General features: G+C 50.1%; 1 protein-coding gene and 2 long non-coding RNA genes across 6 annotated transcripts in view; 2 read left to right on the top strand and 1 right to left on the bottom strand.

Moving 5' to 3' along the window:
- Window positions 1-8,535: 8,535 nt before the first annotated feature.
- On the top strand, window positions 8,536-16,583 carry LOC135270561 (uncharacterized). Of its 2 annotated transcripts, XR_010338712.1 has the most exons (4): window positions 8,536-11,872; window positions 12,222-12,385; window positions 15,115-15,374; window positions 16,025-16,583. It is a non-coding gene; the product is annotated as an uncharacterized LOC135270561 (long non-coding RNA). The 2 variants fall into 2 exon arrangements; XR_010338711.1 differs by lacking the exon at window positions 15,115-15,374.
- Window positions 8,957-26,416, bottom strand: part of CEMIP (cell migration inducing hyaluronidase 1) — a 176,228-nt gene continuing 158,768 nt past the window's right edge. For all 3 annotated transcript variants that reach the window (XM_064366135.1, XM_064366134.1, XM_064366136.1), the window contains 7 exons: window positions 23,348-23,559; window positions 22,249-22,434; window positions 17,324-17,528; window positions 17,086-17,172; window positions 15,972-16,129; window positions 13,510-13,610; window positions 8,957-11,773 (listed from right to left, as the gene is read on the bottom strand). In XM_064366135.1, coding sequence (XP_064222205.1) covers window positions 11,646-11,773; window positions 13,510-13,610; window positions 15,972-16,129; window positions 17,086-17,172; window positions 17,324-17,528; window positions 22,249-22,434; window positions 23,348-23,559 — 1,077 coding nt within the window. In that variant the 3' untranslated portion in view covers window positions 8,957-11,645. The remainder of the gene's footprint in view (window positions 11,774-13,509; window positions 13,611-15,971; window positions 16,130-17,085; window positions 17,173-17,323; window positions 17,529-22,248; window positions 22,435-23,347; window positions 23,560-26,416) is intronic.
- On the top strand, window positions 16,708-25,869 carry LOC135270560 (uncharacterized). Its single transcript, XR_010338710.1, has 3 exons — window positions 16,708-18,459; window positions 22,177-22,389; window positions 24,502-25,869. It is a non-coding gene; the product is annotated as an uncharacterized LOC135270560 (long non-coding RNA).

Genomic DNA, 26,416 nt, shown 5'->3' with positions numbered 1-26,416 from the left:
ATATTGTATAGAATTTCAGTAATTTTATGTAGGCATATCAGCCAATTTTGATGATTTTTCCTTTGGTGTTTTGTTTAAGAAAGCATTCCTCATCCCCAACATTGGGTCATTATTCAACCAAATATTGAGCATTTTCCCTCTGGAATATGAAGGAGAAATCATTATTTGAAAGATACCAATAGGTTGAATTTCATTTTAACAGCTTAATTCTTTCTTTCCAAGGGAGTCCTTATACTCCTTCTTTCCACTGTGTAATTGGTTGGTTCAATATGCTGATCTTGAAAGGTACAAATTGGGAAAGAGTTTTATTTTTTTTTCTCCATGCTGTCTTTTTTTTTTTTTTTTTTTTTTTTTAACATAGGCTATTGCTCTGTCACCCAGGCTGGAGTGTAGTGGAACAATCACAACTCACTGCAGCCTTGACGTCCCTGAGCTAAGGTGATCCTCCCACCTCAGCCTCTTGAGTAGCTGGAACTGTAGACGGGTGCTGCCACATCCAGCTAGTTTTTGTATTTTTTGTAGAGATAGGGTTTTTCCATGTTGCTCTGGCTGGCCTTGAACTCCTGGGCTCGAGCGATCTGCCCACCCTGGCTTCCCAAAGTGCTGGGATTACCGGTGTGAGCCACACCTGGACTCAGCGCTGCCTTAAACCCTTTTTGTTGACTCAGCCTTCTGCCAGTGATGAGCTGGCTGGGACCAGCAGGTGAAAAACAGTGGTTAAATAGACAGGAATTTTACAAGCTGCTTGTGAAACCATTGCAGCTGAAAATCAGCCATGAGGGGAGAATTTACATCATGGGCATCAACAGATACAACGAGCAGGCTCCTCCCCACCCCCACCCCCACTTCCAATCCAGTTACCTGCACACCGCTGCTCTTACCCACTTCTCTTTGAGCGCCTCCAGGAGGGAATAGGGACGTGAGCTATTCTCTCTCTTCCACCTGCTTTAGACTCCACTTCTTCCATCTCTCCCTATTCCTGCTGGCTCCTGCTGGCTCCTGCAGGGGCACAGAGGTGGGGGGATTGGAAGAAGAGGGATTAAAAACATTTAATAATTTGTGTAATGGTAGAAAGAGGTCCCTAAGTGTCTTCTGTTATGGCAGGTGTCCACGTATTGGCTGTTCGGCATGTTTGGGGAATGTTCCAACATCCTCCTTAGCTACTTTAATCGGAGCAAGACATTCTCCCGCTGAATACTGGTAAAACCCCTTGGAGTTACCCTATATCCTCTTTCTATCAGGAATGCCTTCACCTGAGCAGGCAGCCACCTGCAACAGGGCCCTTTCAAACCAGCTCGCCCCTGGGCTGCACTAATTTCCACAACGCACGCTTGACTCGTGGGAGGCTTCGCGCACTGTTGCGCAGCCGCGAGTGAGTGCTCTGACCCGGAGGCTGCCCTTCACCCTGCCAGGCGCTGCGGCAGCTCCAGCCTGCATCCACCTTCGGCCACCTCTGGGCGAGAGGCACCTTGGGCCTCTCCCCACCCACATGGCAGGCATGCAAGACAGCCTCTCCAGAAAACTGTCACCCCCCGCTTCGACGGCAGCTGGATGACCTGTGAGTTTTGGGCGCTCAGCAAGTGTCCAGCTGAGAAGTAAAACGTAAGTCTCTTCCTTTTGTAAACCTCCGTAGTCTCCCCAAGAGGGGTTCTGTTGGAGCCTCTGACTGGGCTTAGGGGATGCACCCTTTGAGAGAGGGGAGAGTCAAGAGCGCGGTGACTCTCGTGAATTTCCTTCAGGGCCTCTCCCCTTCAGTGACTCTCCAGCCTTCTCGTGCTCAGCCTGGAGGTGGGTCGCCACTTCTTACCAGGTCCTTCACGGGCTGCTCTAAGAGCTTTTCCTCAGAATATGGGGGTAACTGTCACCTGTTGCCCTCAGCAATTCCCATTCCATAAACTGACACATCAAGGACCTTGAAAAACAATCCTGCTTCCAAGCCGATCACGTTGAAGACAGGCTGCGATCGCAAGGCCTCTGCAGATTCTGTATACTGCCAAAGGGTGGTGACCCCGAGAGGCCGCAGAGCACCCTGATGAGTGTTTGGATATGAAAAGAAATGCCTCACGCCGGTTATCTCGGCACTTTGGGAGGCCAAGGCAGGCGAATCATTTGAGCTCAGGAGTTCGGGACCTGGGCAACATGGCAAAACCCCATCTCTACCAAAAAACAGAAAAAATTAGCTGGGTGTTCTCGGCTACTCAGGTGCATGCCTGTGTTCTCAGCTGCTCAGGAGGCTGAGGTGAGAGAATTGCTTGAACCTGGGAGGTGGAGGTTGCAGTGAGCCAGAATCACACCACTGCTCTTTAGCCTGGGTGATAAAGTAAGACTCCATCTCTAAATTAATTAATTAAAGGAAATGCCTGGGGTCAATCTCTTTATTGATGAGAGAGCAACAATTCTATGCCTGATAAGGCAAGGAGAATTCTGATGTTCCAGGAGCGGGCTGATTCAGGAATTGACTTAAGGTGTGTAGGCGAATGGGCGGGTAGGGAAACTTCTGGGAAATGATGACTAATATTCTATTTTAAGCTGTTGCTATGCCATATTCCTAAATCTTCAGCAAAATTCCGCTGTAAGTAACTTCCTGTGTTTGTGTGATGTGAGGAAATCAAGAAGAAAAGAGGCAGTCTGGGATGGCAAATTTTATGTGTCCGCTTGACTGGGCCAGGGGCTGCCCAGAGATTTAGTCAAACATGATACTGGGAGTTTCGGTGAGAATGTTTCTGCATGAGATGGACATTGGAATTGGTAGACTGGGTAAAGCAGACAGCCCTTCCTAACATGCTGGGGGAACTTCGTCCGACCAGTGGAAGGCCTGAATAGAATAAAAAGTAAGAGTTTCTTCTGCCTGATGACCTTTGAGCTGAGACACTGCTTTTTGTTCCGCTTTTGGGCTGAGCTAAAACACTGGCTCCTTCTGGCTCTCAAGCCTGCCAGTCTTCGGACTGGGGCTGCACGGTCAGCTCTCCTGAGTCTCCAGCTTGCAGACTGCCGGTCTTAGGACTTGGTCTCTGTAACTGCCTGAGCCAATTTCTTTTTTTCTGTTTTGTTTTGTTTTGTTTGAGACAGAGTCTCACTCTGTCATCCAGGCTGGAGTGCAATGGTGTGATCTTGGTTCACTGCAACCTCTGCCTCCCAGGTTCAAGCAGATTCTCCTGCCTTAGCCTCCCGAGTAGCTGGGATTACAGGCGTGTGCCACCACACCTGGCTGATTTTTATGTTTTTAGTAGAGATGGGGTTTCACCATGTTGACCAGGCTGGTCTCGAACTCCCGAACTCAAATGATCCACCCACCTCAACCTCCCAAAGTGCTGGGATTACAGGCATGAGCCACCGCACCCAGCCGCCAATTTCTTACGTGTGCGTGCGTGTGTGTGTGTGTGTGTGTGTGTGTGTGTGTTTTGCAGTGGATGGGGAATTGCCGAGTTTCTTCCAGTCCTGGGGGCCTAAGCAGGTTCAGCTAAATATGAAGAGAGGAAAGGTGGTCTCTAAAAGCTGACACACCCGAGCAGCCAGTGTTTATAGTGATAAGCTGTAGGCAGCAAATAATTTAATTTTGTTTTCCTAATAGAACCTGAAAGTCTTTCCTGTTTAGCTGGGAACCCTAGGTTGGTCACGTGCTGTTACTGCTGTAGTGGCTGGACTCTGCTTTGCCCGGGTGCTGTGTGGTCATTGTCATCTTTCGGTGTCTCTTTATGGAGACTGTATTTTGTTTTTGTCTTCTGCAGTGGTAAGGAGATGTCTCATTTTTAAATGCTATTCATTATCATCAGTAGTTTCAGTTTTCCTTCTTAAACCTGTAATTATAAATCTGTTAATGTCTAGAACAACATAAGACATTCTCCTCCCACAAGAGAAGATGAAGAAGCCGAGCATGTTGGTGCATATCTGTAATCCCAGCACTTTGGGAGGCTGAGGTGGGAGGATCGCTTGAGCTCAGGAATTTGAGACCAGCCTGGGCAACACGGTGAAACCCCATCTCTACAAAAAAATTAAAAAAAAAATAGCTGGGCATGGTGGCATGTACCTGTAGTCCCAGCTACTCAGGGGGTGAGGTAGGAGGATCGCTTGAGCCTGGGAGATCGAGGCCACAGTGAGCCAGGATCATGCTACTGCACTCCAGCCTGGGTGACAAAGCAAAACCCTGTCTCAAACAAAAAAAGAGAGAAGATGAAGAACTCAACACCATCACCCCCTTCGCATGCTCCCTCTTTGTACCTGTTGTGCTCCTTACAACCGCATGTCCTAGGTTTATAAAACCCACCTTTCTTTTGTAAATATTAACAATCAGCTATCTCAAAATTGCTTTCGGCTTTGCACCCAATTCTGTGTTTATATTTGTAAAATTTATTGCAATATCTTTGTGGTTTTAGGGTTGGCTGCTGGCTTTTTTTCCTGTTCCCCTTACCCCAATTTTAAATTCGTAATTTTGTTTCTCTGTCCTATTTAGAGAACACCTTAGAGTGATGTTGTCTGGCAGAGCAACCAAGTGCTACTCTCTAAGCCTCTGTGTGTCAGAAAATTGTTTTGTTAGGTTCTCACCCTGAAGAACACCTAAGCCCAACTTTTCTGTAGACATGTTCCTTGTCTTCAAGAATTAGTGAGTGGGGACAGGGGAAGAAAGAAGGTATCTTACAGTCAAGGAGAGCAGGGGGACGCCTTCTGATTCTTGGCCCGGAGCTCTCTGTCCACCACACTTGATGTCATCATGGCCGGGCAGCCTTATATGAAATCCATTCTAAACCTGCTGTCTAGACTCTTAGGGCCTTTTTTTTTTATTTTTTTTATTTTTTGAGACAGGATCTCACTCTGTCACCCAGGCTGGAGTGCAGTGGCATGATCTTGGCTCACTGCCACCTCCACCTTCCAGGCTCAAGTGATCCTCCCACCTCAGCCTGCTGAGTAGCTGGGACCGCAAGCGTGTACCACCACGCCTCGTTAATTTTTGTGTTTTTTTTTTTTTTTTTTTGCAGAGATGAGGTTTCACCATGTTGCCAGGCTGGTCTCGAACTCCTGGGCTTTAGCGATCCTCTTGCCTTGGTCTCCCAAAGTGCCGAGATTACAGGCATGAGCTACTGTGCCTGGTTTCTTAGAGACTCTAAAACACCACACTTCTAGGCCGGGCACAGTGGCTCGCGCCTGTAATCCTAGCGCTTTAGGAGGCCGAGGCAGGTGGATCACCTGAGGTCAGGAGTTTGAGACCAGCCTGGCTAACAGGGTGAAACCCCATCTCTACTAAAAATACAAAAAATTAGCTGGGCGCGGTGGCAGGCACCTGTAATCCCAGCTACTCGGGAGGCTGAGGCAGGAGAATCACTTGAACCCAGAGGGCAGAGGTTGCAGTGAGCCAAGATCGTGCCACTTCACTCTAGCCTGGGCTAAAGAGCAATAATTTGTCTCAAAACAAACAAAAAACCACTCTTCTCAAACTTTACTGTGCAAACATCTACCCTGGGTCTCTTCTTAAAATGCAGATTCTGATTCAGCTGATCTGGGAGAGCCTGAGAGTGGGTATTTCTGACCAGCTCCTGGTTATACTCCTGGGTGATGCTGATTTTCACAATTTTTTTCTAGTAGAGAGAAGATCTCTCTATGTTGCCCAGGCTGGTTTTGAACTCCTGGGCTCAAGCGATCCACCTGCCTCAGCCTCCCAAAGTGCTGGGGCTACAGGTGTGAGCCATCGGGCCCGGCTGATGCTGATGATGCTGATGCCATTGGCCCGTGGACCACACTGAGTAGCAGGCTTCCGAGCATGGGCGTCCAATCATTTGGCCTCCCTGGGCCACACTGGAAGGAGGAGAATTGTCTTGGGTCACACATAAAATACACTAACAATAGCCGATGAGCTTTAAAGAAATATATATGCAAAAAATTTCCTAATATTTTAAGAAAGTTTGGGAATTAGTGTTGGGCTGCATTCAAAGCCATCCTGGGCTGCATGCAGCCTACTGGCTGCGGGTTAGACAAGCTTGCTTTAGAGCTTTCAAAGATGAGTCATGCATGTTGTTGATTCTGTTTGATGCTCCTGATTGTTTTCTGTGAGGGAGGGCAGGTCCTGGGACAGTGAGCTCCTCCCTTCCTCCATCCCGTCCCTCCCAACCCTCACCATTACCTCTGCCCCCTTCTCACCCCACCCCAGCCCTGAGGACATGAGGGCACTGCCAGGTGCCTGTGGACTTGACCCTCCCAGGATTAAGTCTTTCCCACCACCCACGCCCTACTGTCCCTGACACTGAGGAGAAAATCCCTGCCGCCCACCTAGCCCCCACGCTAAAACGGCTGAGATGGGGTCAGAGGGCATCGGGGTTTTGGCTTCAGTACTAGAGGGAGGAGGGAGGCACCAGGGTCGGCTTTATGTCTTCATTCAACACACCAAGCACACGTTATCCAGCAGAACTCAGATGCGGGAAAGTCAGTGGCCTCTGCTCTGCAGGAGGCTACAGTCTAGGGGAAGGAGTGAGTGACAGCCTGCCACAGGGGGCGCAATATCGAGGCACTGGGCCCTGGACCCAGGCCAGGAAGGAGGAAGCTGCCAGGCACAGGTCAGAGAAGGCTTTGTGTGGAACTCCGCCCTGGAACATGAGTAGATGTCAGCCACGCCGAGAGAGGGCAGGCTGCACCAGGTCACCCACCATGCTATTGAGGACTCTAAGATCCTTGAGCCAGTGGAGGGGATGAGGATCAGGGCTCATCTGGGGACTGGGGATGAGGAAGGGATGGGTGAGCAGACTGGAGATGCAGGCAGATGCCACCTGAAGGACTGCCTGTGTGCCATGCTCTGTGTGCCTGGGGGTATGGGGACAGAATTCCCCCAAATGCCTGCTTCTGGCTTTGTGCTGTCGGCATCATCTTTAGGCAGATATTCTTAGCTGTCACTGCACCGACCTCTAAGGCCACCCCGACTCCATGAGTGACCGCCCACACCTTCTCTCCTCCAGTCTGCGGGGAGGAGCCCCACCCGCTTTCCTCTGGCATCGCCGCGCATTCCCTCCGGGCCTTTCCACAGCATTCCCTCGCCAGGAATGTTCTTTGCCCTTCTCCACTTAGTTCATTCCTGCATATTCTGCAAAACCTCTGCCACCCTTTTCTGACCTGTCCGCTCCCGGGCTGGTCAGGCAGAACAGATCATCCTGTGGACGGGGACTGGGTGTGCCCACTGGTCACCTGCCGCATGGCACAGTGACTACCTGTGGGGTCTGCTGACTACTGCAGCCACACATGGTGAAGGACCCTGAAGCGCCTGCCCGTCCCTCCGCCGCGACCTCTGGCTGCTTTTGCTGGGCGTCTAGCCGTGTGCAGTGTCCCCTTGCTCGCCAGCTCCGCGCTGGCCCCTGCTTTCCTAGTCCTCCCCAGATGCCTCTTTGTACCTACTGAACCAGAGGGCTGTGCTCTCTTTCACGCAGTGACACTTGCAGCTGAGAAGTCACTAGTAATCCCGCACCCCGCATCATCACAGCCAGTGGTCCCTAAAACCTGCCCTGGGTTTGGCCCAACCCACCTTCCGCTTTGCCTCTCATGACCGATCCCTGATTTATGCCCAGGTGTCCTCAAGCCCACACCCGGATGGCTGCCCCTCTGTTAGACTGTGCGTCTCACAAAAGGCCCTTCCCTTATCCATCTCTGACTCTCAGGCCAACTCCTGTCCTACTTCCACTCACTGACCTTCCCTGACCACTCCAGGCGATAAGCACTCCCTGCCACACCGCTCATTGGGAAGATAATTTCGTGTTCTCCACGGGGTCACTCTGTGTTCCTCTGTGTGCACGGTATCTGGCACAGGGCAGGGCTGCAAAAATATCTGTTGACTGAGTGTGCAAATGTGATCTCTTTCTCCTGACAAAGTTTCCTGAAGGTAGGGGCCATGTACTCTCTACTGCACGGCTGATGTTATACCCAAAGCTAGTCTGCCAAATATATTAGCTTATTGGCAGCTTAATGCCACCAATCTGGTGCCAGCCTCTTTAAGTGGATTGACTATACACAGATGCACACAAACACACACACGTGTGCACACACATACATACACACACGAGACATAGTTGTTTTGTTTTTAAGCCCAATGTGTAAGTCCCAGAAGCTCTTTGGAAATCATCAAGAGAAGAACTCTGTGATGATTGAAATGTTTTATATCAGCTCTGTCCAATATGGTAACCACTAGACACACGTGGCCATTGAGTACTTGAAATGTGGCCAATGTGATTGAGGAACTGAATTTTTAATTGCATTTAATTTAAACTAATTGTATGTAGCCCCATGAAGATAGTGGCTGCCCTCCTAGACTGGCAGTTCTGGACCTGCTCTAACCGCTGCCCCTCGCCGTCTCCTCCCTAGACCCCTGAGCTCCTTCCAGCGCTGCCTGAGGTGCCCTCTACCCGTGTCTGCCTCTCTTGTCTGCCAGTTTGCTTTGGACCCGTTATTCCTACCTCAGCCCCCATGCTGTTGTCAAACATGTGTTTGGCCTCTGGCTACACAGTGCCTGGGAGGAACAGAGAGTCCGGCTTCTGCCTGGCTTCCTCATCTGGGAGGGGAGTTGAAGTGACAGCCTCCTGATGGCTTAGAAATGTGGAGGACATAGCGTGTTCTGGACAGGGCCAGCCATATGAATGACATCTCTTTCTTTGAACCATCCCCACCTGCCCTCATGGGCGCCCCCTTGAGGCGGGGCAAAGTAGGATCTTGACATGTGCCTAGCCCTTGGGAATAAGACCATGGAAGTAAGGCAGACATATGGGGTGATTTCATCAGTCTTATTATCCCTAGGTAATTGGTTATCTTAGGTTATCGTTAGATAACTTATTATCCTTAGATAAAATGAAGCCCGCTTTAATAGATAATGAAAGACAAGCTGATGACATCCTTTGCATGTTTACTATGATATGGCAAAATTTTCCAAACCAGAGCCAATGTCCTCGGCTCTAGGTGAACCCCTTCCAAGCAATGCAAAGGACATTCCAAATGTGATAATTAAGACAGTTCTTTATTTCTCTGACAGTGACTTCTTGAAGTGCACATATAATAAATAAATAGAAAATATATCTTTGTTCATAGTGATGCCTACAAGAAATGTTTACATACAAACACTCTATACATCTAACTCCCGAAAAAGGACCAGCTATTTCGGCAGCAGGTAAAGGACAAGCACTTCAGAGGAGCATTGCTTTGCTTACAGACCTAACTCACTCACGTCTTACGAACAGAAGTAACAAGGAGAATAGAATAGTTTTCTAAGCAGTAAGAAAATTGCTACCAAGAAAATGCCTAGACGTTGGCTCTTGGTGAATGGTTTAGGAAAAAGTTTTATGTACAGATCCTGTACTGTGAAACATATGTACAACTCTGAGAACTTTCAAATAGATATCTTTTTAAAAAATGAACTGAGCCAGACATTCAACGTTCCCGGCCACCTGAAAGTGATCACATCCTAAGTGGTTCACAGTGTGAGACCCTTGCATTGAAAGAGTGAAAACGCAACGAAACCGTGGACAAGGAGGACGTGAGGTCATTGGAACTCTCCTCTCCGGCCCCGCTAATCTTCCTGGAAGAGGTCCTTCCTGTGATTCTGGCCTTTGAAGCGGCCCTATCTTTAAAAGCAGAGTCCAATGGTCACCTCCCAGCAGCTGAAAGATGTTTGGTGGGAAAGACCTCCCTGGCAGTTGGCTCCCACCTGGGGAATGGACTTTTGGACCGAGTCTCATGGGTGCAGCTGGGTGGAGGGAGCCAGGCAGGCCCTCTTTGAAGGAACGAGTTTGTGGTTGGGGCAGGAAAGGGGATAAACGTAGTTCATCATCACAAGACCCAGGGAGACCCCATCGCCTTGTGCGAGAGTATAAACCACAGATAGAGTGCTCCCTCTTGCAGAAGCTCTTTGGGCTCTCTCTAAGGTGGGCTAGGGAGAGAGAAGGGCATTTAGCAGCAGCTCAGAGGGACTGGGGTGGACCCAATAGCTGTTCAGACACCCAAGATCAGCCAAATTGGCCTGGCCCTACCCCATCTGCTGGGCTGCACCTGGAGAGCTGCAGAGCCAAGAGAGAGGGGTAGCACCGATGGAAAGCTGGCAGCTGCTGTGCACCCCGGCTGCGCTGACAGGTAGTGGACAAAGTGAAGGCCACAGGGACCGCCAACACCAAGGGGAGGGCGGGTTTGTGTGTGCGGGGAGCAGGAGGGAGACGGCGGCTAGTTGTCATTCTACTCTAATCATTTTCTTTCCTTCGAGGGGACTTGTCCGCATTTCCGGAAGCTGCTCCAGGAGCCCCTGGGCACTCTGGGGCTGGCTGTTGAGGCAGTGTGGTGTGGCAGCAAGGGCTGGGGTGGGGCTCCCCGGGCCCTCCCCTGGCCGTGTGGTTCTTTTTCCCATCTTGGGGGCTCATTTTCCGCATCTGTTAAAATGAAGGCTTTGGACTAGATATTTTTGGTATTTCCAGCTCTGAAATCCCAGGCCGAGGGCGTGTAAGCACATCTAGGATCCCCTGGATGAAGAGTAAATGAGGCCCCAAGGCAGGAGTTCACTTCCTTGAACTTCACTCCACTCTCTCGGAGTCAGAGGCAGGGCTGCCTGGGGAACGAGTTCCTCTGTGCTCTGGGCATAAGCTGCGAAGCCCGTTGCTCCATCTGACCACAGTTCTCCATCATGAGTGGGCAAAGGGCGATGCCGCAGTCACCAGCTTCAGCAGGGGGCAGCAGGGAGGGCTCAATCCCTCCCCGCCCCACCCCAGAGGCTACCTCTCCCCCCACCAAAATGCCCCCAGCTTTCCTTCCTGCAAGCGAGAAGCCTTCCTGACCCTCCCCCCTGAGATGGCGCTGGTCTCCGTTTTACCTCTGTGTGATTTCTCTGCCTGGCATTGCAGTGCACATGGACCTGACTGCCCGCCCCACTGGACTGCAGGCCCCTCGATCTAGGCATTCGTTCTCACCTCTCCATCCCGTGTGCCCTGGGGCACCCAGCATCATGGCTAGCAGAGGAAAAGGATGTTTTCCTCCACTGTTGGGTTTTAGGTACCATGTGAAATGCTGCAGATTTCAGGACTCTCACAGCTACAAGGGCCTTTGGGAGTCATCTAGTCCAAATCCCAACCTGCCACCCAGTCTCCTGAAAGGTGGACACGGCCAGAGACAGGGCTTGCCTCTTCCCCGAGGGTGGCCAGTTCCGCCCCAGCTCCTAATCCTGTGAGGCTGGCTCTTGCTTACAGGAGTAAAGATTTCCTCAAGGCCAAGCCTCTTTCCTACATTCACCACCCTCACTTGTCTGCTGCAGACCATGGGGATCTGTAAATGACCCGCCCTCCAGGCCACCTCCCAGCTGCGTTGGGGCTCCTGGCAAGGTGTATCTTTGCTGTCTGCAAAACCCAGGTCTCCTGATATGTCCCCACACCCCGCTGAAGAGGCACAGATAGGAGAGAAGCACCCAAGAGGCTGCAGGCAAGCGAAGGTTTCCAGCACCGCCCCAGGGGCTGCAGGTAGACACTTGAGTGGGGGCAGGTGGCAGCACCAGGGTCTCTAATATCCTTCCCTTGGCCCATCAGGGCTGATACATGGTCTTCCCAGGCAGCTGCTGGTAGGGGCTGGGGGACTCAGCCATCCCCCAGTGGTCTGCTGCCAAGAGTCACCATCATAGTCCACCGTGAGGTGGCGCCAGGCGGCAGCTGTCCTCACAGCTTCTTCTTCTTCACCACAGGGATGGGCACAACTTGGAAGATTTTGGCCTTGTGATCCTCGGTGTCCAGAGTCACCCAGATGGGCCGGAAGCTGCCTTTGAAGCCAACGAACGCCATTTGCTCTGAAAAGCAATGATGAGCTTTCTGAGCAAACGCCCTATGAGAGGACGGCTGCCCCACCCCGTTCCAGGGCTCCCATCACCAGCCCCTGCCTGCACCAGGTACCGTACCCCCCAGCCACACTGCACTGCGGCCCCTTGGGAAGAGCTCTGTGTTCAGCTACTGCTGGTACCTGACATGTGTTTGTATGGGGCATGCGGGGGCTCACCTGAGCCTCATGGCCACTAGCCAGGGTGATGGCTTTGCTATAGACAGGGGAGCCATGCACAGCAGGAAACGAGGCAAAGTGTGAGGGAGGAGACTTCCTAGGAACCTGCCTATCTTCGAGCTTGCCCGTAGGATCACCAGCAAGTCCCTGCCCTTCCCTGAAGCCCAGCGTTCCCATCCATCAAATGATGGCATTGATCTACAAGATCTCCTTCTGCTCTCTATCACTCTGTGGCTTTGAAGGAGTTCTGAGAGGAGCAGGAATTTGACCAAGAGTGTGGAGCCAGTGGTGCAGCCCAGATGAGAACTCGCCCCTGAACCCCACGCAGCACCTCCACCTTGCAGTTCAGAGCCCGACCATCCAAGGGGCACGGGAATCCACATCCGCACCCAGTCCATCCTGGCAGGTAACATGCCTTATCACCACCGGGAAAGTGCCATTCAACTTAGGTCCCTTTACGTGCATCAGCTTTTGGCAACCAGGGTCTTAATTTAAAAGACAGAGGCTCCAAAATGATCCCAGGACTTGGCTGGAAAGGATGGTTCTCTTTCCTTACGTCCTTTGGCTGGTTTGAAGGGTTTGCATTGCTTCTGGTTTTTCTCATCACCCCATAGATGGGCTTCTGATTTTGATATTTTCCGTAGTGCGGACGGCGTATAACTAAAAAGCCCAGCTTTGGGTTAAGAAGATTAGGATCCAAATCCTAACCTTAAGCAAGTGGCTTGGCCGTGAAATTCTTGGTGTCTTCATCTTAAGTGGAAATAATAGTACCTGCTGCACAGGTTATTAATGAGTGAGTGAGATGCTTACGTTCTGCGAAGTGCAAGGCTAACCGTGAAATAGCAGCCGTAATGGTCATGGTCATTACTGCCCGAGGAGCTGCTCTGCCTCCCACGCACCCTCCCTGAGGACTCTCCCTGAACCTAGTTTGTGTGATGATAGTGGGTGTCATGCTAACACGTCCCTCCTGGATGGCTTCTTCCAGCCCAGCCAGCAAGCCTGTGCTAGGCTTCACCACTGGAGAGCTGCCTGGCCTTGGACAAGCCATGTAGATTCTCTGGGCTCTAATTTTCTTTTCATCTACCTATCTCAGAGGAACACATAAGAGTTTTGCAAGCTGCCAAGGACCGTCCAAATGCTAGGCATCAGCTGGGATGTTGAGGAAGATGCAGGACCCCTGGCCAGTCTGAATAGCAGGAACTGGGTAGGAGGGCTAGACTAAGCCACTTTTCTTACGATACTTTTGTTGGATAAAGGGCCACCTTCCAAGCAAATGAGTGAACAACTCCAGCAATTTCCTTTCAGTGTCTGGCAGCAAGTTATAATACATTTGCTGCAGTGCAGGGTGGGAAACAGGTGGCATCTTCCCGTCCAGTCCAGTAGACTCCTGGTTGTACAGGGGATTCTGAGGTTGTGCCCAATTAGTACAAAGCATGTTCTCAACTCAGCAAAAGATGAAAGCAAACTCCATGCCAGGCATTTGCCTTCTCTGGTTTTGGGGTCACTTTAAACCCCAGTTCAAACCCTTACCTTTCAACTTGAGACCCCTGTCTGCCCCAAGCTTTTCCAGCACTCTGGTCCACGGGCCTCTGGAGATGTATCTTCCCTTTGATACCATGAGCACTATGGAACTGTATGAGAAGAAACTGATTAGACCAGAGAGAGACTGCAAATTGGAGCAAGTGGGCATGGGGAGGGATGCGGGGTTGTGCATGGTGGGACTGGAGTTGGCAGTGCCCAGATGCCTGGCCAGGAATTCGGGAAAGGGCAGCCTCTCCTGTGTGCCGAGCTGACGGGCTCTTTCCGTGTGATGACAGACATCCTGAGCTCCCTCCCACGCATCTGGCCACAGTTGCTGCCCATGGCCTTCTCCAAGCCTGGAGTCTGCTCGCCACGTTTACATGTCTCTCTCCAGACAGAGGAGAGGATATAAGCAGAACACAGCATGCCAGGGCTTGGCACGCAGGACTTCAACATGCATTTCTTCCCTTGAATACTGTCAACCCCGGTTAGGTAGGATCAGATTGAGGTGGTGATGGAGAAAGGGATGAGAAAAAGAAGAGGTGAGGGAAGGAGGAGGGGAGTATCTGTCATATCATAAAGCCACCCAGGAGCTCCTGAAGGTTCTATAAAGCCTGAAGGTTCTAGAAACCAGCTGCATTTGGCATCACCTGGGATTTCATTAGAACCACAGAATTCCTCCACTGCAGACTTTCTGAATCAGAATTTGCCTTTTTGCAAGATCTCCAGGTGATTGTGTATATATTAAAGCTCGAGAAGCCCCATGCTAGAGGATTTCTCTTGGAGCCCGTTTTTCTTTTGCTGTCTTCTTTTGATGGACACGGGTTTAGCGTAGTCCAGAGCCAGCCTCCTCTGAGCAGCAGGAGCATGGCCAGGTTTGAAATCTTTCTGGGGGGGAACACTACATCGTTACCGTGATACTCGGGTTGTACTAAGAGCTCAGATTGATGTCTCATGTTCATGTCACCTCTCTCTCTGGTCCGGCAAGACAAGGTTACTGCCTCGATTTTGCAAATGGGGATACTGAAGCAAATAGTTACCAAGTATCTCAGAGGACCTACCAAAGGGAAATGTGTTTGAAAGAGGCAGAGGTTTGGAGCAATGTGTGTGCCCAGCCTGAAGGTCCCAAATTGCAAAAAAGTTTGACTTGGAAATAAGGAGTGTCTACTCCCTGTCACGGGATGTATTCAGTCCAAAGTGCTGGGAAAACAGCCGTCACAGTGGCAGACTCAGCACGCTGGGCCAGACAGGAGGATGTGGGCACCTCCCCTGGGACTAGGAACGGGGCAGAAGCTCAGTGGGGCATCCAGTTCATATCTCAAAGGAACTCTGTAACCACAGACCACAGTCCAGACATGGAAAAACTGTGCAGGAATCTGGAGCCCGTTGTTACCCCCATTTGTGTCCCACTGGGAGCAGCAGGAAAGATCTTAAGATGCAAAGGGCTTGTGTGCAGTAAGGATAGATGGGAGGGGAGCTGGGGCTGCCTCAGGCCCTGGAGGAAGGCTGGAGAGGCGAGGCCCCTTAGGGAGAGAGGGCTCATCGCAAACACATCCTCCACTCTAGATTCAGGATCTGTTCTCAGGAGGATGTTTCCGCGTTGTTTCATTTCAGAACGAAAGCTAATGGTCCTTTGTTGGAGCTCAGCCAACAAAGGTGGTGAGGAATTACCGAAGATTGTTGCTAAGGAGAGGGGACACAGGTTTGCCCTACATTTAAGAAGTTCAACCAGCAGGCAATATGGAAGATGGGTGAGAGCTGGGGCAACTGGAAGGGGGAGGCCCGTTAGGAGACTGTGCCAACGGTGCAGGTGATGACCAGCAAAGGCCTGGGCCGAGCAGCAGGAGAGAGGACGCTGTGGAGGGAACCAGCAGGTGAGCCGTAATGCAGGTGGAATTGACAGGGTGTGATGATAGTGTGCGGAGGAAAGAGAGGAGTCAAACGGAATGGCCAGGTTCTCATCTAACTGTCAGGGTGGATGGTGATGATTTAATCAAAACTGAAGGAATAGGATGAGTGGCTGGTTTGGGAGGTAGAACATTTTAAAAGGCTGAGAACCCAGTTCCTTATAAGACGTCCAGGTGGCGTTCTCCAAGTAGCAGTTGGGTGGGAATGTCTGGCGCTCAGGAAAGAGATCCGGGCTGGAGATAGTAGCCACCAGCACTTGGATCGTGTTGAAGGTGTGGGAGGGGATGAGATCACGCCGGGAGTGTAGTGAAGAGGAACAGGGCAGCCTTCCCATGTGCGGCGGGGCTGTCCCATCAGCCTCCGCCTGACCTACATTCACAGCAGCCCGGCTGCAGCCCAGAGTCCATAGGCGAGGAAGCTCTCGTCTAGCACCCATGATTTGTGGGCAGGTTGTAGAGACTGCCTGAGCTTTTCCAGACTGATCTGTGATGAGGGCCTTTGTGAGAGGGAGGGGGCCCTTGCCCAGGGGTCAGCCGGTTCCAGAAACAGAGGTACAGACTCACTTGTCAGGGACAGCCGCCATGTAGTTGAAAAGCTGCCATGGTATGCCCTGCAGAATGGCGTTCCTGAAGCTCACGTGGCTCACCACACGTCCTTGGTGCCCATCAATCACCACCACCTGGATGCCATCCTCCGAGCTGGGGTACTTCTTCCCATCCACCTGCAGAGCCAGAACAATCCAGGTATGAGGTGGGGTGCAGAAGCCCCAGGGTTCTCCTGCCCGGGGGGGGGGTTCCCATGCAGACCCTGAAGGCAGAAGCTGCCTGTGCTGCTGTTCGGAGCATAAACTCCATTATCACTTCACTCCCTGTAGCCCTCAGTAGTGGGTGAAATAATGGCCCTGCAAAAGATATGTCCACCCAGAACCTGTGAAAGTGAACTTGTCTGGAAATAGAATCTTTGCAGATGGAATTAAGTTAAAGATTATTTGATGAAACCATTTGGATTTTTAGGGTGGGCCCTAAATCCAAAGATAGGTGCCCTTGCAAAAGAAAGGAAGGGGAGAGGTGAGAATCAGAGAGTCAGGAGAAAAGGCCACATAAAGACAGAGATTAGGCCGGGCGCTGTGGCTTACGCCTATAATCCCAGCACTTTGGGAGGCTGAGGCGGGTGGATCACGAGGTCAAGAGATCGAGACCATCCTGGTCAACAGGGTGAAACCCCGTCTCTACTAAAAATACAAAAATTAGCTGGGCATGGTGGTGCACGCCTGTAATCCCAGCTACTCAGGAGGCTGAGGCAGGAGAATTGCCTGAACCCAGGAGGCGGAGGTTGCAGTGAGCCGAGATCGCGCCATTGCACTCCAGCCTGGGTAACAAGAGTGAAACTCCATCTCAAAAAAAAAAAAAAAAAAAAAAATACAGATTAATGTGTGTGCAAGCTGAGGAATGCCCAAGAGTGCTGGCAGCCACCAGGAGCGAGAAGAGGCAGGGAACAGATTCTCCCCTGAGCCCCCGCAGGAAACCTTGCTCTCGGACTTCTGGCCTCCTGAACTGTGAGAATAACTTTCTCTTGTTTGCTGCAAGCCGCCCAGTTTGTAGTAATTTGATACAGCAGCCCCTGGACACAGTGTCACCTCTCAGTGACCCGAATCCTCCAGGGGCCAGAGGCGCTTACCTCGATGTAAGCGAAGTCGTTCCAAAGGTGGAAGAAGTGCTGCTTGAAACTCTCCATCTTCACCTCCAAGAAGTGGTCCTTTGTTTTCTGGAGAACATCAAACCCAATGCAATCGTCAGGTTTGGGTGGTCATTCCCCTCCTCTTCCCCCATCCCCAGCCATGGGAGGTGGTTTGTGGAGCTGAGTGACGGACCTGACTGGGTGGCAAAGGGGTCCAGGCTTGCTGTCAGTCACTCACCAGCTGAGAACCAAAGAGCTTCTTGGGCATCGGCACGTCCACGACAGCCCTCTCGGCGAACCTGGGGTAGGCTGTGGCTGTGCAGTCACTGATGCCTGCGTTCTTTGGGATCAGAGCTTTAATCTTTATCCTCTCACAGCCTTTCATGGAGCAGAAAGCAAACTTCTCTCTCTCGTTCTGAGCTTTCAGCTTCAGGAACAACAGCCTGCACACAGGGAGCGTTGCTGGACGTTTGCATGGGCACTCAGAGCCGCCCCCTTCTCCTCCCACCCCCTGAGACATTCACTATAAGCTGGTCATAGCAGGTAGACCCAGAGGCCTCACAGAATGGAACCATGTCTACCTACCACAGGGTTGTATGTAGCTGGAAGAATAAGGAACAAATGCATTGAGGAAAAAGCCGATGAGAATGGCAGTTCTATTCTGAGCACGTTTTATGTGCCATGCCGTGCACACGTGGTAAATCGACATGTTTAATCCTCAAACAATCCTGTCCAGTAGGTACTATTGGCATCCTGAATTCTTAGATGGGAAAATGGTGGCTCCGAGAAGCAAAGTGACTTGCCCAGGACCACACGGCTGGGGCGTAACAGGGCTGGGCTTTTCCACGCCCGCGTTGCGCCTGGTGAGGAATGCTCCGTCTCCCTTTACTTTTCTCCATTTATTCCAAACATTATTCTATAATTTATTAAAAATAGTCATTGTAAAGGAAGCTGACCCAGTGTTCCAGGAAGTCAGATTACGAGGAAAACACAGTACCCACTTGGGATTCATTATTGCTCTTTTAGTGCAGAAAAGCACTTTCAGGCTGAATCCCGCATCTGAAACGTGGGAAGAAATGATACGGGGTGTCTAGCAACCAAGCCTGCACTGAGCCCAGTCAGACTAGGGAGCTGGGTTTGCACCACGATGCCATCACCCCCAAACCTGTGCCACACAGCTGCTCAGACCAGGGGCACACACTGGGCTCACAGCGGGGCCGTGATTGGCTACCCAGTAACCAAGATCCTCACTCTCGTGGGACCCAGCAGGTCTTCTCCAGTACTGACTGGTGCTTGAACTAAAAGACCACATGGAGTTGGGGCTGACAAGCTTGTTGTGCCTGCTGAGGAATCGAGAGAGGAAGGCGGTTCGCAGTAAGTAACTAAAACAAGAGGCCAAGCATGTGGGCGCATGTGTGTGAAGGTGGGGAGATGGAGAGACGCGGGGGTGGGCAGGCCGCCTCCTCCCTGCTGGCTTTGCTGTTTCCACTATCTGAGCCCTTGAGGCCCAGGTGGGTTTTTATGTCTTCAGGGCCCCTTGGTTTTCTCTCTGTAGCACCTCCACTTATTCTGAGCTTCCTTGAGTGGCTTTATGTTTCAAGCCATCCACATCAAGTGATCTCAGAATAAAGTAGAAACTGTCTGAGTTACAGAGGCTGCCTGCTCAGGGCTGAGAGCAGAGCAGCCCCATCTGCATTCCATGCCCTGCATGGTGGGGATGCTGGGGAGGCAGGTGAGCACCCCCTGTTAGCTGCTTAGGAGGAAGGCAGTTCACTGCCACCCATGGTCACATCTCCCTGGAGGCTCCCAACATGTTCCAAACCACTCCTGGGACCAAGGCACAGAAGTGGGATTGGTCCTGAGGCTTCTGCACAAAACTTAACAGTATTCAGGTTTCCTATTACACATGAGATAATCTAAACCGGGAGGAACCTGAATGGCCATCCAGCCCATGCTAGATAGCACCTGCCTTCCCTAATCCTGACCTGCAGCGTGGATGCGTGCCAGCTGGCTGAACTGCAAGGCCCTGGGAGGCATGAAAGGGGCAGGGGCTGGGCATCTGCCAGCCCAGTGCTCAGACCCTGGCTATGACCAGGCAATATGGCAGAGCAGCACTCCTGACGGCCGTGCACCTTAAATAACATACTTGTTTATAATTTAGTAAGAATCATTACAATAATTCACTGAGATGGTGTTAAGCAAACTTAGCTATCCAGAACACAGCTACAATCAATTAACAGTTTCGATTTTTTTTTTTTTTTTTTTGAGACAGTCTCCCTCTGTCGCCAGACACCAGGCTGGAGTGCAGAGGCGTGATCTCGGCTCACTGCAACCTCCACCTCCCAGGTTCAAGCAATTCTCCTGCCTCAGTCTCTCAAGTAGCTGGGACTATAGGTACCTGCCACCACGCCCAGCTAGTTTTTATATTTTTTAGTGACAGGGTTTCACCGTGTTGGCCAGGATGGTCTCGATCTCTTGACCTTGTGATCCGCCTGCCCCAGCCTCCCAAAGTGCTGGGATTACAGGTGTGAGCTGCCGCACCCAGCCAACAGTTTTTTTTAACTTGGAAAAATTGAGAGATGATTCAGAGCTTACATATTTCACATTTTGAAACCCACTCCCTTTTAGCCGACTTATTTTAATTTTCCCCCTAATTATAGCAAGCTGGTTGTTAAGTATCCTAGTCCATAGATTATTAGAAGGTAGCTGCTAAAGGCAGGTGCTCTGAATCTAAGAAATAACAAATGCATAAGGCAGAAAGATGTTTAAAAGCCCAAGAGGTTGCAGCCCTTCTCCATAGGAAACAGACTCCCCATAACCGAACTCCTAGTCCCTAAGAACATGGCTGAATTGAAACACAACCTAATGATCGGTAGGCATAGGGCTAGGCTAAGCTACCAACCAAAAGGTTGCCTTATGCAGCAAAATGCGCTTAAGGTGAAAAGCGGACAAGCCTTAGATTTTTAAGACTTTGATCGAAGAGGTTCAATGTATTTCATGGAAGTTTCCATTTGAAAAATTCACATCTTTTGAACATTTCAGCGCATGAGCCGAAAAGAAGAAAACATGCGCGGATGGTATCACAGGGACTTTACCTTATCAGCATGTTTTGTTTTTTTTATAGATACAGGGTTTCACCATGTTAGCCAGGCTAATCTCAAACTTCTGGCCTCAAGTGATCCACCTGCCTCTGCCTCCCAAAGTGCTGGGATTACAGGCATGAGCCACTGCGCCTGGCCAGCATCTGTTTTTTTAATCATAACATTTCCTAGTGGTATGTGCAGTGTATCTCATGCTCCTCCTCTGGCTTTCATTTGGGAGGATTTTCCTTAATACTCCTGGCCCCTGGTCCCTCCCCTCATCCGCTTCTTCCCAGGGAAGTGAGTGTCGCATATAATTGGTTAGTTTTGGGTATTTGGCTCAGCCCGTCGAGCAGGGGCACTCTGGTCTGCCTTCCATGCTCCGAGGTTTTGGGGCTGGTCCCTACATGGGGAGCCTGTAATTGCTCAGTGCTACCTGGGACTGGAGAGGTAAAACTGGGGACGATATTGGGAAGCTCTGTTCTCCAGCAGCTTTATCATCAATGAAATGGATCGTGTCCTCTTCACCTGCCAGCGTGTCTGCCCCCCACCGGCTTAGAGCTTGTGGGGGAAAAGGGGTGTTTTTTGGGATGTTTTTTATTGCCCTTCCATCCCAACACTTTACTTTTGATTTTCAAATTTTAATTTGCCCTTAATCAAATTGATGGAGCCATTAGATCACCTGTTATCAATTTCCTTACCATGGACTTCCAGATTAGAATAGAAAACTGGCCATGAAATGATCTTTGACCCTTACTCCTCACAGTTTGCTATCAATAGGTTCATCGCTGTGAAGCTGGGTTGGCATTCTTAAGATATTAGACTAAATTTCTTTTTAAAAGAGGGGACCAGGCCAGGCGCAGTGGCTCACGCCTGTAATCCCAGCACTTTGGGAGGCCGAGGCGGGTGGATTACGAGGTCAAGAGATCGAGACCATCCTGGTCAACATGGTGAAACCCCCATCTCTACTAAAAATACAAAAAATTAACTGGGCATGGTGGCGCATGCCTGTAATCCCAGCTACTCAGGAGGCTGAGGCAGGAGAATTGCCTGAACCCAGGAGGCAGAGGTTGCAGTGAGCCGAGATCGTGCCATTGCACTCCAGCCTGGGTAACAAGAGTGAAACTCCGTCTCAAAAAAAAAAAAAAGAGAGGAGACCAAAGAACTCTCAGGAACAGATATTCTGTTTCCATTATATCTCTATTGAATAGAACCTAGTGCAGGTTAGCAAAAGGGTGAGGGTTTTGAAGACAGATCCAGCTGGGTCAACTTTATGCTACGGTCTCAGGAAGTCTCTCCTATTTTCCCTGTGCCTTCCTTGCCCATCTCTTCTTTTTTTTTTTTTTTTTAAGATGGAGTGTCACTCTGTCACCCAGGCTGGAGTGCAGTGGCGCTATCTTAGCTCACCGCGAGCTCCGCCTCTCAGATTCAAGTGATCCTCCTGCCTCAGCCGCCTGAGTAGCTGGGATTACAGGTGCGTGCCACCACGCTCAGCTAGTTTTTGTATTTTCAGTAGAGTCGGGGTTTCACTATGTTGGCCAGGCTAGTCTCGAACTCCTGACCTTATGATCCACCCACCACAAGTCCCAGTTTGTAGCTGGGACTACAAGTACCCACGACCACGCCCAGCTCATTTTTGTACTTTTAGTAAAGACAGGGTTTCACCGTGTTGGCCAGAATAGTCTTGATCTCCTGACCTCAAGATCCGCCCGCCTTGGCCTCCTGAAGTGCTGGGATTACAGGAGTGAGCCGCTATGACCAGCTGCTAATCTCTTAATCCTCTGCTCCAAGTGGGTTGTGAGGATTTGAGATAATGCACCATATTTTCTGGATTCTAAGATTTACTGTCTTCGCTTTTTTCCCTGAAATACGTAAATTCCTCCACGATTCACATGTATATTTAATAGAGTGTTTTAAAGCTTAACAGCTTTAAAAATGTTGGCCAGGTGTGGTGACTTATGCCTAGAAAAGTGTCTTACATTAACTGGCATTAACTACCTGGTTGTTCTAGGATTGCTGGAAAGGCCAGGTGGACAAGATGAGGTCCAGCCGCTTTCCTGCAGCCACGTGGCCACCCACTCACCCTGAGTCCTCGTCCCAGTAGTAGTGGCTCCTGCCAGGATAGCTCTGGTCCACTTTGTCCATCTGCAAGGTCCTCACGAAGATGCCCGTCTTGGACGTTTGCTTCAGCAGGCGATTGTGAACATCCGAGAGGATGGAGAAGGTGGTACCTCGCGGGTAGCAGAGCCCCACTCGAATCCAGTCGCCCCTAGGATGGGAACTAGAGTCAGGTTACAAGCAAGGGTGTCCAGGCCACGGAGCCTTTGGGGCATGCCTCGGAGAAAGAGACCAAAAAATCTTCACCAAATGACACCTCCATTTTCGTGTGGGAAATTTTGAAAGAACATTTGCTGTTGTGGTGACCCAGTTGCAGTGTTCAAGGAGAGAGCGAGAGACAGTGGCTGCCCGTGAGCAGAGAGTCTGAATGTTTCACTCATGTGTCTCCGGGGCCAACCCCCGGGGTGCTCCCTGTGGAAGTTTGGGAAAAAGACAACCTTTTTGTGGTTAAAGAGCACAGGATCCGAAGGACCTAGGCTTGGCCCCTTCTGGGTCCAGCTTGATTACAGGGCCCATTTCATCTCTTCCATCTCATTTCCCACAACGGATAAATGTCTGTCTCACAGGAATACTGTGACAAGTAAATAACATGCATAGAAAATATTGACTCTAAATATATGAAGCCCCATCCAAATGCCCTCGGTATCATCACTTTGTCTGGCAAAGCCTCATTTCCCTCTCTGTAGAATGGTAACAGCAATACCCAGGTATTTTTGCCATCTATCGAGCACTTGCTAATGCCAGGTCCTGCGTGCCCGTCAGACAGTATCTCCCTCAATCCTCATTGTACTTCTACAAGGTAACACTATCCGCAACTCAAAGATCAAGGAACTCGGGCTCAAGAGGTTACATGCCCTGCCCAAGGTCACGCACGCTGGCGCAGGGGCATGGCCTGTGTCCTCTAATTCTTAATTCCTGGGTGATATCAACCCCTCTAGGTGCTCCTGCAGAGATCGCACGGGCTAGCCTGTGGTTCTGTGAGAGGCAAGTCCAGGACTTTGCCAAAAAAGGCTTCGTTATGGCTGCTCCCAGATCTCCCTGCTCCTGGCAGGACACCCACTCACTTGTTGAAGTTGATGAGCCAGATGGCGAGTTCGGCAGGGGCCGTCTGGTCCCAGTGGATGGTGTAGCCCTTCCGCAGGGTGACGACTGGCTGGTACTGCTGGTAATGGGTGCTCCTGGTGAGCGCCCCCTCCAGGTAGAGAGGGTGGCTGGGGAAGTCATTCTTGATGATCTTCATTCGCAGGTTACTGGTCTTGTAGGCTTGAATGTACATCTTTTAAAACCCAAAAAGGAAACACACAATGAGGCTATTAATTACGAAGGGTTATTCCAAGAGTGTCTGGTTAACATCTGACTACGGACTGCACTTTCAAAGGCACTTTCTCTTTACAGAGCCCTTTTTAGAAGGCTTGAATGAAAGAAAGGCCAAATAAGGGGACATCTTTTCCTGCTGGTGGATGCAGCGCCAGCCTTACTGTGTAATCTAGCTGATGCTTTCTGTGCATCTTCATGAAAGTACTCTGTTGAGTTTCCAGTGGAAATTTGAGAGAGTCTGCATAATAGTCAGCTGGCAAATTCTGGACAAAGGACAGAGATGTGGACAGGGGAGGAAGGGAATGAGAGGCAGGGAGAACTTACAATTCTGCCCCAAAATGCAGCTCGCCTGTAACTGGCAGTTGCTGTGCCTGCCTCTCAGGGAGTGCCTGGGTGTGCTGCCCTGCTTCTCCCTCCTACTCCCCCTCAGTCTCTGGCCCCTGAGGCCAGTCCTTGTGCTGCCACAACACACTGCATGAATAAATGGTGCCTCATTTCAGAGGGAAAACTGAGAGCAAGACTGTCAGCCATTGAGTTCCAGGGACCTTAGAGCCTGGATGCTTTAGCCCAGCGCTGTTTAAAACACTGCATCCTGTTTTATGGCATATCCCAAATTCATAAGACAATATCCCCTTAACTGCAGCCAAGAGTGACAGTCACACCGATGTGGCATGATGTCGTGCTTTCGGAAGGAAGTGGTTATCTTCCCCTCTAGTTTTATCGCACGTAACATTAAAAGAGAAGCTTCAACCCTGCCCATCTGAGGAAACTGTCCCGAGTATAAGATGTAAAGGGTCCATTGAAGCATTTCGTAAGATGTAAAGTGAAGGAAAAATATTATTAACCAGTTGCCAGTTATGATAACCTGGCAAGCTCTAACAATGTTTTGGTTTTTTCACAGAAGATAAGCAACATATCAGAAAGAAAGTGTGGGAAGGAAAATCACAGCTCCATATGGGATACCCGGACCTTGAGCTGAGGCTGCGTAATGCTGAAAGTGTGGATGCCAGGCTTGAGGGTTTGGTCATCCTTCAATTATTCAGGGCATGACTCCCCTCCATCAGCTCTCTTCTGACTCCTATGTTCCTCAGACCATCACATCCACCACTCACTTCCATTAGCGCCTTGGCCCTTCCCCTGACCACACCTGCTGCAGAAGCCTCACCCTGGCTCATGACACAGCTCCACCTCTCCCAGGGCTCTTGAGCAGGGCTGAGGAAACCCCACAGCCTGGGAGAGAGCTGCCTCTGCAGAGGCACCATCTCCAGTCTCCACTGCGCTTTCAACACTGCCAGGCGCTCCCTCCACAAGCCTCTTGTCAACATTTTCCACTCTCTGCAGCAGCTCTTCCAAATCTGTATCACTCTCTGGAGGTTACTTTTCTCAAGCCCAGTCCCCTATTCTCAGCACATGACATCACCTTCTACTGCAGAGAGGAACGCCCTCAACTTCCTGCCCTCTGCCCCGTCTTCCTCTGGTCCTCCTTCCTGCTAAATGCTAGCCCTGCCACCTCCTCTGGCACCTACTCCCCCAGCTGCACGCTGTGCCCCCTTCGCCCCTATGGCCCTTTTCCTCCAGCCTGACACCCTCTCCCTCTCCTATCACTCCTGCACCCCAATTCCTGACGTTCACCGTGGTGGCCATAGCGCCTGCCTTGTAGGATGGCTGTGAAGACAGCGTCTCCATTCACCCATGTTTCCTTCACTCCCTGAGACGACCTGGCTATGAACCTGACAACTCATTTTCTCAGGCCTCTCTCCGTTACTCATTCATTCATTAGTCATTCATCAAAATACTAGAAGTAACAATAATATAACAATAGCTAACTAATATTTTCAGTTCTGTCCCATTCTAGGCAGCGTCTAGACCTGCCCTGTCCACTGGACATGTGGCCTGTGTGATTCAGGATCTGAATTTTAAACTTTAATACATTTAAATTTCAAAACAAAAGCAGTGTAAATATTTTTCCTATCCCATTATTCTGATTTGATCATTACACATTATATACATATATCAAAATATCACTCATGCTCCAAGAGAATAGACTATGATATAGCAATAAAAATGCAAAACTAAATTAAACATAAAACATTCGCATTAAACACAACGTTATTGTTTCAGTAGGACTGCACTTCCCTTTGCTGAAAATTGAGCGGGTTATGAGTGTAAAACATACAGTAGATTTTGAAGACTTAGAAAAAAACAGGAAGTGTTTAATGATTTTCTACACTGATTCACGTTAAGATAAGAGTATTCTGAATAAAAGGATTATTACAATTTAATTGTTTCTTTTTACTTTTTTTTTTTTTTTTTTAAAGACAGGGTTTCACCATGTTGGTCAGGCTGGTCTTGAACTCCCGACCTCAGGTGATCCGCCTGCCTTGGCCTCCAAAGTGCTTGGATTACAGGCGTGAGCCACCACGCCCCGCCTCTTTTTACTTTTTAAGATGGCTACCAGAAAATGTAAGAATACATATGTGACTTGCATTACATTTCTGTTGGATAGGGCTGGTGAAACACTTTACAGATATTTTCTGAAGCCATCCCCAAAATCTCACTAGGAAAGTTCAACTATCATCCCAGTTTTATGGGTGAGGAAACTGAGGTTCCACGAGTCTGAGTAATTTGCTCAAGGTCCAATGGTAAGTGTTGGAGCCTGACTTGAATCTAAGCATTGGACCCAGAGGGTTCTTTTCTCTAAGCATTTTGCTTACCAAGTGTTTTGACTTGAACTTTGTAAAAATCCTACTGGGTGAGAGGAAAAGATAAAAAGAAAGAAAAAAGAGATTCTGTATCTTTCTGGTCTGAAACAGAGC

Source organism: Aotus nancymaae, unplaced genomic scaffold (genome assembly GCF_030222135.1).
Source record: "Aotus nancymaae isolate 86718 unplaced genomic scaffold, 86718_ANA_hifiasm-v0.15.2.pri h1tg000064l_0, whole genome shotgun sequence".
Lineage (NCBI taxonomy): Eukaryota > Metazoa > Chordata > Mammalia > Primates > Aotidae > Aotus > Aotus nancymaae.
The sequence above is the reverse complement of the archived record's forward strand: the minus strand, read 5'-3'. Positions and strand labels throughout refer to the sequence as shown.